The 13071-nt window shown below is 37.4% G+C and overlaps 1 protein-coding gene across 2 annotated transcripts; it reads left to right on the forward strand.

Annotated features, from left to right (window-relative positions):
* The first annotated feature begins 939 nt into the window (after positions 1–939).
* LOC104226963 (subtilisin-like protease SBT2.5) lies at positions 940–11291 on the forward strand. 2 transcript variants are annotated; one of them, XM_009779081.2, is made up of 11 exons: positions 940–1078; positions 1902–2112; positions 3803–3947; positions 4043–4437; positions 5852–5947; positions 6046–6118; positions 6471–6756; positions 7555–7880; positions 8707–8974; positions 9425–9706; positions 10503–11291. In XM_009779081.2, exons 2-11 carry the CDS (start codon positions 1937–1939, stop codon positions 10907–10909), a joined length of 2454 nt encoding a protein of 817 aa, XP_009777383.1. In that variant the 5' UTR covers positions 940–1078; positions 1902–1936; the 3' UTR covers positions 10910–11291. The 2 variants fall into 2 exon arrangements, with proteins under 2 accessions (XP_009777383.1, XP_009777384.1); XM_009779082.2 differs by lacking the exon at positions 940–1078 and adding an exon at positions 1116–1348.
* Positions 11292–13071: the final 1780 nt, after the last annotated feature.

The raw sequence follows: 13071 nt of genomic DNA on the forward strand, positions 1-13071 counted from the left end.
AAAATCCTTCCATTCTTAATCATTGGATTCAAGTTTTAAGAATAAATTTTTTTCCCTTTAATAACCGTATATATTTGAATCCGAAGTAGTAGACATTAGGCGGGAAAAACTAGGATGACACGAGAAGATTAGGAATGAAGATATTCGGGAGAAGGATAACATTAGGGATGCAGATATTGTGGAGCAGATGTGCGTGACTCCCATTGATGACAAGACGTGGAAAGTGAGGCTCAGATGATTCGGACACGTACAAAGGAGAAGCCCATATGCTCTTGTAAGGAGGTGTAAACAGCTGGTTTTGGAGGGCACAAGAAGAGGTAGGACGACTTAAGAAGTATTGGGTGAGGTGATCGGACATGACATGTCGAGGCTTCAGAGGGTACATGTCCTTGATAGGAAGCTGTGGAAGTCGAGTATTAGGATTGTATGTTAGGAAGTAGTTAAGTCTTTCCTTACTTAGTACATTTGTGAGGATAGTCTGGTAGGGTTTATGTCGAAGTCAATTAGTGATAATATTGTGTCTTACTACTCTTTCATTTTTCATAGTGCCGGGTCTGTGTACTGTCTCTCGCTTTTGCTTTGTATCTACTTTATCATTTTGACGATGTTATTTTTCTTTTGGTTTCTATTGGTGGTAGTGATATTGTCTCTTATCGTCTTCTTGAGCCGAGCGTCTTTCGAAAACAGTCTCTGGATAGAGGTAAAGTCTGCGTACACACTGTAGTTCTAGACTTCACTAATGAAATTTAAATGTGTTGTTGTTATTGTAGGTGGGAAAAACTAGAGAACTAAAAAGAAATTAACAGAAATTGAAAATGAAAAAGAACCCTAACTACCTGCACACTGCACTCCACTAGTTTATTTTTCACTTCTCTCCTTTCACACATCACTCTCTCTCTCTCTCTACAAAAACATACACCTCTCTGTATCTATAGCTTTGAGCATTCCCTACTCTTTACTCTCTTTGAGTGAGAGAGACCCTCCAAGAAAAAAGCAACTTACACCTTACATCTCAACTTGAATTATTTTGTGATCCTTATTTGCATTTTTCATGCTGCCTCTGCTTTTCCCTTAAAAAGTATATTATACTTATTCCTATTTTTATCTTTTGTTTTTTATTCCTTAAGCTTTGCTTTGTCTGGTTAAAAATTAGTTCATATTTAGCATTTATTGATTTGATTCTTTTCTTGGATCATTTCTGAGTGAAGATCTCAGCTTTAGTGGCTTTTTCTTGATTTGCTTCAGCTACTTCACTTCTAAGTTAAACACATTTTTCTTCAAGTAATGTAGAGGAAATAAGGGGTTTGCTTAAGCTTTTGGATCAGCTTATTAGTGTAATAATATACTTGTAAGAATTTAATTCCTTTTCATTTGAATGTATAGATGAAAATATTTGCATTATCTTAGCTAATTTGGCATCTGGGTATTTTTAGTTTTTGTTATTTTTTTGAATGTTTTGGATTTACTTAGTTCATTGTGAATACCCTTTAAGTTTCTTGAGCTGGAGAAAATTCTTGCTCTGTGTTTTGCTTGCTTTATGAGGTGGGTACAAGCAGTGTTGCATAGGGTACAACACAAGTGTATATCTGGGGTTTTCTGTATTAAGTACTGCATTTTTTTTTAGTATTTGCCTTAAAAAAATGCAGTTATGAACCCCTTTGAGTTTTTTGAGCTGGAATGAGTTCCTCTTTGTGTTTTGTTAGGTGGGTACAAGAAATGATGCGTTGAGTACTAACACTAGTTGGCTCAGTATTTGGCTTAGTAAATTACAAAATTACACGTGTGTACTACTGTGTGTGTTTGTGTGAAACTTTGGAATAGTAATGTTACTTTTGGTATTTTGGATATAATTTTTGTGGTTGGTGAATATTTAATGATTTTGGTGTGGATTATTGAAGCAGATACTGTAGGCATCTTGGATAAGAACTGTGCTGAAATGAGAGGGATGTGTTTTGGCCTTGTTATTGTATTGTTAGCGGGAATCTTGAATGTTGGGAAGGCTGAAATCTACATAGTAACAGTTGAAGGAGAGCCTGTTATAAGTTATAAAGGCGGCATTGATGGTTTTGAAGCCACTGCTTCAGAGTCTGATGAGAAAATTGATACCACTAGGTATCTCCAGTTCCTTTTTTCTTGTTTCACCTTTTCCCATTAGGTGTTTGAACTTCATGCTCTTACGCAGGTGAAGTGCGAAAACTATAGTTGATTAGTCTGTTTATGCGGCTACATGATTCATTTGATATCTTTTGCTGACTTTTTATACTTAACGAGCAAATAAATAATCTTGTAAAAGCTGTTAGGTGCCACCTAATATCCCAAATATTCTTTTTAGAAGGTGTACTTAATGAGCAAATAACTAACATGTATAGTATTTTTCATTGTCTTTCTCGTTCAAACAACAACAACAACCGCCCAGTAAAATCCCACAAGTGGGGTCTGAGAAATTGTCTTTCTCATTCAAGGAAAAATAAAAATAAAATAAATTACATTTGTCCAAAATGCATTTGCTTAGAGCTAAAAACTAGAGTACCTAGGAGAGATTGCATGACCATTATTCGGTCAGTGAATTTTTCTTAAAATCGGTTTCTGAACTAAGCTAAGTTTTAATTAAATTTTGTAGTTTTGCTAATATTTCTCTTTAAATAGGAAATTATGTGAAATTTTCAACAATTTAATTTTCTCTTTCTGTTTTAGGTATATGTTAGAAAAGAAAGTGGTGTTACAATTGATTGGGACAGAAATGTGATAGTTTTGGACTTAGTACAACTTGGAAATATAATCAATATGACATTTTAATGTTACTACATTGAGATTCTTTTTTCCATAAATGGTCAATTCCCCTTGCATTTTATACAATGTTCACTTCCTTCCATGATTCTCACTTGTAAATAATAATATTATGACATACTTAAGAAAAGGATAAATAGCGGAAATGTTTTTGGTTAGAAGGAAAATCTTTGTCTCAAAAATAAATGTTATCCTTAAAAAATGTTTTCCAGTGTTTGGTTAATGAGTGGAAATATTTCTGGAAAAAATTTATTGGAGGTTGATAATAGTCTCAGCAATGGGGTAGTGTTTTGCGTTGAGAATCTGATGAAAACTTTGAGCCTAAAAGATTGATAGAAATATCTAAGTGTTGGTTGGAGCAAAACTTTCACCGCTCTTCAACGTTATGGCATAAGAGGCTTAGCCACATTAGCGAGAAAGGACTAAATGTTCTGGCCAAGAAGAAATTGTTGTCAAATTTTGAAAGTGCAAAATTAGAAAAATGTGAGCACTGCTTGGCTGGAAAACAAAAAAAGTTTCTTTCCGGTCTCATCCTCCTTCAAGAAGGATAGAGTTGCTTGAGTTGGTGCATTCAGATCTATGTGGTCCAATGAAGACAAGGACTTTAGGTGGTGCACTTTATTTTGCTTCTTCCATCTTCTTTAGCCGAGGGCCTATTGGAAACCGTCTCTCTGCCCTCCCTGGAAGGGAGGGTAGGGGTAAGGCTGCGTACATCTTACCCATATTTGTAAAGAAAAAGGCCTTTTGCCCGTAAGTGAGGGAAGTCATTTGATGGAAACTACTCTCCTTCAAAAATGTTTTCAGATAATCAAAAACCAGAAAATAAATTCATCATAGGAAATATTTTCGAGGAAAATGTTTTCCTTCGTACCAAACATGTGAAGAGTTCAGTTTTCAGCAGAAGCTTTGTTCTCATTGGATATTAGAATGTCACAACCCTATAGTTCTCTCTTGCAGAGGGCTGCCTGTGATGGTGAAATGCATGCTTACTCTTATTTTCATTTTGCTTTTTCAGTGAATTGGTTACATCTTATGCCCGACATCTGGAAAAGAAGCATGATATGCTTCTAGCTTTGCTATTTGACCGTGGAACCTACAAGAAAATCTACAGCTACCATCATCTAATTAATGGCTTTGCCACTCACATTTCACACGAGCAGGTGACATTCTGCTCTTTCAGACGGCTCTTCTTTTTCCTTCTATTTCTTGTTTATTCTTCTATCTGTATTGTCTTACACAAAGAATATATTAGTAGGCAGAAATCCTCAGACAAGCTCCTGGTGTGAAGTCTGTGGAGAGAGATTGGAAGGTCAGGAGGCTAACAACTCACACGCCCCAGTTTTTGGGGCTTCCTACAGGAGTATGGCCGACAGGTGGTGGGTTTGACCGCGCAGGCGAGGATATTGTAATTGGCTTCGTCGACTCTGGCATCTATCCACACCATCCAAGTTTTTCAAGCCACAACACTGAACCTTATGGACCTCTTCCAAAATATAGAGGAAAATGTGAAGTTGATCCAAACACCAAGAAAGACTATTGTAATGGAAAGATTATAGGTGCTCAACATTTTGCAGAAGCTGCCAAAGCAGCTGGCGCATTTAATCCTACAATTGATTATGATTCTCCTATAGATGGTGATGGACACGGAAGGTTTGAACTCAATTATTTATGATGTTAACTTGAGTATGTTCTAAAGATAACTAATGGTTCTTTTCTACTTCCATTCTGCTGGTAGACTTAATTGATACACAGTTGCGCCTGCTAAAAGAAATATAGCACTTGTGGGAGTTCAGAAGTATAGTTGTCTGTGGAACAAAACTCCTATTCTTCAGTGTGTGATGCCATGTTTTAATGTGGAATATTGTGTTTGATACGCTTGGAAATCCCGGACGAGTTTACTTTTGTTCTGTCAGGCTATGACATCATTGCCTCAAGTAAGGAAACATTGAGTGATTGTTCTTTAAGAGGAAAGTGAAGTTCTTGCATTTTGTAAAGGATGTTGTTTACATAAGAGGTGAATTTCCTACTCGTCTGTGCCGCAGATTGAATGATAGGAAATTGGGTGGTATATAGGTCTATGCTCAAGTACCCACATGCACAGACAATATACAGTTGACGTAGGACCAAATTGGTAGTAACCATTGGTGGTATAAGAGTTATGAAAGGGAACAAACTGAAGAGATACTATAATAAACACCTTAGGCTTTTCTCATGATTCGTTGCATAGAGGGAGATTCCTTGTAACGTAAACCCTCTTATAAGGGTAATGCGGAGTGCTGACAACCATACACCTTCTCAAAATGATAGTTCCAATGAACCAGTTGAGCACAGGGTTGGGGTATTCCTCTAAAAGTTTAGGCGTGGTGAAGCTCAGCTATGCATGTGCGTTATGATTCAGGATGATGATTTCAAAGTTCCACTTTAGCAATGCCATTTCAGATCTAAGTGTTTGTGGTACTTCCTTAGGGGATTGTGGAGTATATGACCTAGCAAGGAAGGAAAAAGAAAAGAGATTTTGGAATTAATGCCAAAATCCCAATTTCTTATGTTCCTATACTGTTGGTTGTAACTTCTTGCGAACATCTCATGCTTTCTGAGACCACTAAAGTTACTGTCTGCATATCCAAAAAAGAAAAGAAAATAAACATCCAAATCCCAAAGGTGGATGTGATGAGTCATCTCCAGATGGTGGTTTGGTGGAAGAAGAGAACACTACACCAGTGTACATTTGATTGTCAAATTACCGAAAGGACATAGTCTTATTGATAACTTCTAACAATAAAATTATTGTCATCTTCTGGAAGTTCAAGTTTTTCCTCTGTTTAGCAACATCAATAAATAGAGCTAATGTAAGGAGAAATCATTCTTACGTCATCATCATTTTTGAACTTGCTTCAATGCAAGTGGAACTGCTTTATAAAACCAGAGTTCTTTTTTCCTTAAAAGCTTCTAAGTTTCAGAACTACACATTCTCATATAGACTATATTTCTCGTTTTAGTAAGTTTCACTACCGTCTTTTAACAAAATATGTACCCAGACTGATGTCAGTGATACTTTTGTCAGCCATACGGCAGCTATCGCTGCTGGAAACAATGGGATTCCTGTTAGAATGCACGGATTTGAATTTGGAAGAGCAAGTGGTATGGCACCTCGTGCAAGGTAAGCTAAAATAATTCTTCCAAGATTTGACCATCATATTGTCCTATCTCTTTAGTACTAGAAAGTCGTACAAAAGTTGAAATTCTTATTCCTTGTAGAATTGCCGTATACAAGGCACTGTACAGGCTATTTGGAGGGTTTGTTGCAGATGTAGTTGCTGCTATTGAACAGGTATGCCCAACGAAATTGATAATGTGGATAAAAAATATGCACGTAAGCTTTAACACAGAAACTGTTGCAATATGGATTTGAGTGGCACTGAGATTTCAAGCATAGGTGTTAGGATCAATCTGAAGCCAACTTAGTATTGGCAAGTATTTCTGAGGCATGATCAGTGAAGTGTTGTGATTAGTTTGCTCTTGTTTGGAAAGTCTTAATTCTTAAATAAGAAGTTATAAAATTTGGTGAAATGTGATAATGAATTGGTCTTGCAGTTATAACGTCATCTTTTACACTGTAAAAAAAAAAAGAGAGTAACTTATCCAAAATAGCTCTGTTTGATAAAAGAGTATTTCTATTACAGGCTGTTCGTGATGGTGTGGACATTCTTAATCTTTCCGTGGGGCCAAACAGTCCACCAGCAACCACAAAGACAACATTTTTGAACCCTTTTGATGCTACACTTCTTTCAGCTGTGAAAGCCGGTGTATTTGTTGCACAGGCTGCTGGAAATGGAGGTCCTTTCCCTAAAACTTTATTGTCTTATAGTCCATGGATAGTATCAGTGGCTGCTGCAGTTGATGATCGTAGATACAAGAATCATTTAACCTTGGGAAATGGGAAAATCTTACCTGGAATTGGGTTATCACGTAAGTGGTTTACGCCTTTTGACATACTTTAATTGATGCCCCTCAATCAGTAGATCTTACTCTCATCCGTTCATTGAAAGTCTAAATCATTTTCAGACACCATGCCTTTTGTTTTTACCTAAATTACAAATGGCTGATTCTCAGCCCTGTTTAATTCAGAAACTTTAACATGTTCGGTGTTACAGGAAATTTATGATTGTGTCCTTGAGTCATTTTTCCTTTTCTTTCCTTTTTGTACTTCTTTGTTTATTATTTCCTGGATAAGTGTCCCCGATTCATTTACCTCTTTTTTTTTGTTTGTTTTTGTTTTGAGCAATGCTCTTGATTCATCAACTTGTCAGAGTAATGATCAATTTATGATATTTGTGTTGAAAGTATCATATCCATTATACCAGCTTACATGCAGAATAGCTTACTGTGTCAGTTTTACTGTAGTTGGCATCATTTCCGTGTAATCCACCCTTTAGAATTTGTTTTGTTGCTCATGACTTCATGCCATGATGGTTTTTCCATGTCCTCAATTGCCATGTCATTGGTATTGTGTAACATCAGACTTGCTGTAGTCATGTTATATCCTCACCCGTTCCCTCTTCTCCGTCTGGCTTCACAAATTTCAACGGCTGTTGAAACTTCACATCCCCCAAAATAGTGTAATGAACTGAACGGGGCTAAACTGGACTGAACAAATCAAAGAAAGTGAAGAAATGATGGGAATAATCAGATACTTATGATGAGATGTAGACTTCGTTTTGTGTTTTAAATCTCTGCCACTACTAAGCACTTCTTGGTTTTTTACAGCTTCTACACATCCTAACCGGACATTCACCATGGTAGCAGCCAATGATGTTCTTTTGGATTCTTCGGTTACGAAGTACAGTCCTGCTGACTGTCAAAGGCCAGAAGTTTTAAACAAGAATTTGGTGGAGGGAAACATCCTTCTTTGTGGTTATTCTTTCAATTTCGTAGTTGGCACGGCCTCGATTAAAAAAGTCGCGGAAACAGCAAAGGCTCTTGGTGCAGCTGGCTTTGTTCTTGCTGTAGAAAATGCTTCACCAGGAACAAAGTTTGATCCTGTTCCTGTTAGTATTCCTGGGATTCTCATAACAGATGCTTCCCAGTCAATGGCAAGTATCAGCAAGCTCTGTACTCTTTTATTGGTGTCATTACTATTGTCGTGGAGCTTTGAGTAGGAAATTCATAGTTTTTTGTCTCCTTTAGGCTTCTTGTTTCTTGCAATAGACAAATTTATGTGAAAAATTATTCTAAGTTGCATATTTTGGCCGTGATAGGTTCCTTAATGGAGAAGTAATTGCTTTTTCTGAAAAGGTAGTACTAAGAAGCACGGACACTAAATTTAGGATGTGTTTTAAAGGCACATTTGAACCAATACCAGTAAGACGTCAACGAAAGCTCTTGTGTGTAGGTGCCACAAGTCTCCTGGTTTAGAATATCAACATAAAAAGAGAAGAAGGAAATAGAGGGTGCCTCTAAATATCCAACATCATATATATTGATGAAGTTGATGGATGTGACAATAAAGATTAAGAAAATATTCTAGTTCGTTTCAAGAGCTAGGAATCATGTAGTAAAATAAACATTTCTTGGTTTTTAATCTTTTCTTGGTTATATGAAATATCATGTCCGGAATATGGTAGTTCTGTCTTCTGCTTGTGTGATGTATGATTTATGTGTCTCTGTCCAACACAACACTGATCTTTGTGTCCCTACCACTTAGGCGAATAGAATCACACATCTTGAGAAAAATAATAACTGGTCTTATATAGCATCCAAAGGAAAAAAGCTTGATTGCTGCCCCTTCTGATAACATAAATCAATGTTTTGTTCAACTTGTTGGTCACATTCGAAATGCTCTTTCAGTTAGCATGCATAAGTAGAAGTCTCTCATTTTGCTTATGTTAGTTAAACTTGTATGCTCATCTCTATTTTCAGGAGCTTGTAGATTATTACAACATCACCACTTCAAGAGATTGGACTGGACGAGTTAAGAGCTTTAAATCAACAGGTAGCATTGGAAATGGGTTGCGGCCAATACTCCACAAGTCTGCACCTCAAGTAGCTATCTTCTCTGCTAGAGGACCTAATATCAAAGATTACAGCTTTCAAGATGCCGATCTCCTGAAACCAGATATACTGGCTCCTGGTTCTCTTATTTGGGCTGCCTGGGCTCCGAATGGGACAGATGAAGCCAACTTTTGTGGTATGTATCCATCATATTATTGTTTATAGGTAAATGAATTGTAATGTTTGTGCTTTCCTGTTAGATGGTAGTACCATTTTAAAGGAGAATTAGATGGTAGATTTATATGTTTAAAAAAGTCATTTTTTTGAAATTTCAAGCCTATTTTGGACTTAGCCACAAACAATGAACCATCAGTTTTTTTTGTGTCTTCTTGGAGCCTTTTTACCCATTTTGAAATATAATAGATGCCTTGTATCCTGAATTTGATGCTCCACTTGCTTAGGACTTGAAATATAATTTGAAACCAAGAGATTTTATCATTTATGTCCATTTGGTTGGCTTCATGTTCAAACTAAAATGATCAAACGATTTTAAGTGATAGTGGTAAAGAAAAGCTATGGGCAAGAGACTTAAGTTAACCATGGTAAAAGTGTCTTACACGTACTTATAAAAATTTACTTGAAGCAGGTGAAGGATTTGCATTGATCTCTGGAACTAGCATGGCAGCACCCCATATAGCAGGAATAGCAGCGCTTATCAAGCAGCACCACCCTCATTGGAGCCCTGCTGCTATTAAATCAGCATTAATGACAACGTCATCAACTATTGATAGAGCAGAGAGACCACTTCAAGCGCAACAATATTCTGGATCTGAGACCATGACGCTCGTTCCAGCTACTCCGTTTGACTATGGAAGCGGACATGTTAATCCTAGAGCAGCTCTGGATCCTGGACTCATTTTTAATGCTGGTTATCTTCTCTTCTCTTTTCCCTCTCCTTTTGATATAGCTTGTTGTGTCTAACCAGATTTAAATACTACTAAGATAATCCTGTTGCTAATTTGTAACAGTGACCGTCTTTAACAATTACTTTCTAATTGACTAATTGCTTTTGATACATTTGACTTGTATAGTCTAGTTGCTAAATTTTCTTCTCTTCTAGTTTCCTTTTGAATTTGGAATAATACTTGAGCACATAATCATGACTGTTCTCTCATTCACTTGTTGAGTTATGATAATTTGTCCATTCTAGACTTCGTGGGAAACCGCCAAGCCATCCAAGATACTGTCTCTTGTTTAACATTATTTTTAGTTGGTCGAAGTCCAACTTGACATTTCAGCTATGTGTTTTCGTCTTTATGTTGACTAGCAATGATTCTTCTGTAGGTTCACATGTACCTCTTGTCTCTATGGAATTATCTAAACATCTTCCCCTAAAAGAGAATGAGAATTCAAAAAAGTATATTTATGAGAAATTTTAGTGGCCAAACCTGCCTTTAAGATACCTATATTGGACGAGAAGAAGTAAGAGAAACTTGTAGTATGATGGGAGATAGTATTCTGTCTTTGTACTTGTGAGAATTATGATTTTTCTTTTGGTTCTCAGGAATGTTCTTTATCCAAAACTTTTGGAGCTCTGTAGTCGATGTAACATTATATAGGGTTAATACGAAATGCAAACACTGTTCCTGAGATCCATTCTGACTCTTGATAACAGAGTTTTCAATATGTTGTAATAGCTTTAACTTTTTCTTGATTGAATTTAGGTTATCAAGATTATTTGGGGTTCTTGTGCACTGTGCCCGGAATTGATCCTCATGAGATAAAGAACTTCACGCATTCCCCATGCAACTACACCCTTGGTCACCCATCAAATTTCAACTCACCCTCAATTGCAGTTGCACATCTTGTGGGAACTCGAACAGTCACACGTACAGTGATAAATGTTGCTGAGGAAGAAACTTATGTTATAACAGCAAGAATGGCTCCAGAAATTGCTATTGAAACTAATCCTCCTGCAATGACTTTAAGGCATGGCGCGTCAAGGAAATTCACAGTAACACTCACTGTCCGATCAGTAACAGGAGCGTACAGTTTCGGAGAGGTTTTACTGAAAGGCAGCAGAGGGCACAAAGTCAGGATCCCTGTTGTTGCTGCAGGTTATGATCGATAGGCACCAGCATTTGCTTTATCCAAAGTTGAAATATCTCGTTTGCTATATATTCTTTGGATCTGTGAGAATAAGATGCATATGGTTAGATGCGGTTTCTCCAAATATATAAGGTATGAAGTGAAAATTATGTAAAGGTTAAGTAGTATGAGGGGAGAAGGTAGTTTCTTCCCATATTAAGTTTTGCTAATTCTGTGTTGTAACATGGTGGGAATGAATGCCTTTTATCCCCCTTCTAGTATGTATGCATATAGGCCCTTAAGCCTTTTTAAGAGTTAGAAAAGGGAAGGTAGGTAGGTTTGTATCTTCCCTACTGTATTTTTGACTTCTCTTGTATAAGCTAATTAAAGCTTCCAATTTATTGCGTTTAATTATTTGCCACTAAGACATATCTTGTCATCTGAGTTGGCTTGGTAATTTACCTCTAGTCTGTTAGTTTACTATTATTTTTTTCCCTTGATAATCGAGAAATCCTTGAGGGTTAGCTCGCGCGCGATTCGAAACTCGATGAATAATAGGGTTGTCCCTATAACAATTGAATTTATGCGCGATTTTAAAGATACTTGAAATTAATGATAGAAAGGTAAATGCAAACCACACAAGTTGGACAATCTTGGCCTTGAAGGTTGAGTCAAAAGTGCCTTAATCGATGCCGGAACAGAATGATAAGATAATAAGAACTAATAACAACCGTGTATTGCTTTTGGATGCATATTACAATGTGTATTTCAAAGAATCAAACCCCCTTTATATAGTAGAGGAGTCCTACTTTAGGTACAATTCTATAAAAGGTAAGAAATCTCACGATTTGCTAATTAATCGGTCTCTCATTTATATGTGCCGAGATTCCCGCTACGATATCCGGTTGGTTGCGGATGTTTCGGCCTCCAATTATTGGGTCCGATAATGTTTCCTCGAGCTAATTCGGAGTCGGGGTCGGTTCCGGAGTCACAAGCTCAAAGATCTTCAAGACGTAGGTTCTGACGTCGTACTTTGAGTCGATGGAACCCGGGGTCGATCTTCAATCCATCACGTTTTCGGTCCCGATCTGTTATGCAATAGATGAGCTCGGTTTCGACCGTATATATATAGTCCCCTCGTTTTTCGGAGAGTAAACGACGAAAAACGATATGAGCCCTCGATCCTCGTCTCTATACTTCGCGCCAGAAACAACAAAACTGACGAAACGTCTCTTCAGTCACATCTTGATGGCATTAAATGTTCGCCAGTTGCTAGTCGGCCATTACAGGTTTTGAACCGTAATTTGAAAACTATAAATACCTCCTCATCATCTCATTCAAACGTTACTTTCAAAAACCTCTGCCCTCGTACATTAGAAATCTCTATATTACCAAGCATCAATTTTCTGATTACTCTGAAATTATCTTATAAGAACTTGTGTTCTTTATCTTGAATTATCAAGCATATCCTTTTAACTCCCATTTCTACCTTAACTTTCCAAAAAGAATGACGAAGACCTCAAAGTCCGTTCCCCTAAAAGAAGCTCCCTCTTCCTCGCGATTGGCTGAAGAGGAAAATGTTCCATCTGCTGCTACTGAGGAAAAGACACCGGAGCCCTCATTGAAGATGTACATTCTTGCGGGGTGCCCGACCGGTGCTGATTTCAAGGTCGAGAAAACCACTTCCGTAATGGGTCAGTGTGAGCCGTTCTCGAGATATATATGCTCGATCACTGACAGTCTCCTCTCCAAGGTCAAGGAAGATTGCAATTGGGTCGGCAAGCACGTGGTGGTGCCTGTCACACCTCCTTTTTACACTACACCCTGCGAAGGGTATAAAGGAGTTTTTTCCAATTTAAAGTGACAATCGAAACAAGATTATTTTTATTAAAAATTCATAGTCGCCACTTGGGATAATTTAGGGTGTCCCAAGTCATTGGTTCAAATCCCGAGTCGAGGGAAAGGTTGACTCTGTATTACAGTCCGCGAACACAGAAATCCGGGTAAGGAATTCTGTTAACCCGGAAAAAGGTGTTAGGCATTCCCGAGTTCCGTGGTTCTAGCACGATCACTCAACTGTTATATTCGGCTTAATTATCTGGTTTTAGGACATTTTGAACCTATGTGCAAATTTTTACTTTTAACCGCTTTTATTCAATTTTAAAAGAAGATTGAACGTCGTTTAAAACATGTCTTTGGATCACG

The sequence above is a fragment of the Nicotiana sylvestris genome, chromosome 11 (assembly GCF_000393655.2).
Source record: "Nicotiana sylvestris chromosome 11, ASM39365v2, whole genome shotgun sequence".
Classification (NCBI taxonomy): Eukaryota; Viridiplantae; Streptophyta; class Magnoliopsida; order Solanales; family Solanaceae; genus Nicotiana; species Nicotiana sylvestris.

What these genes read in the sequence shown, in the direction of transcription:
- LOC104226963 (XM_009779081.2), top strand. Translation starts at nt 1,937, where the DNA reads ATGAGAGGGATGTGTTTTGGCCTTGTTATTGTATTGTTAGCGGGAATC. An exon ending in TAGTTGCTGCTATTGAACAG is followed by an intron (nt 6,119 to 6,470) that starts GTATGCCCAACG and finishes TTTCTATTACAG; the next exon opens with GCTGTTCGTGATGGTGTGGA. An exon ending in ACCTGGAATTGGGTTATCAC is followed by an intron (nt 6,757 to 7,554) that starts GTAAGTGGTTTA and finishes GGTTTTTTACAG; the next exon opens with CTTCTACACATCCTAACCGG.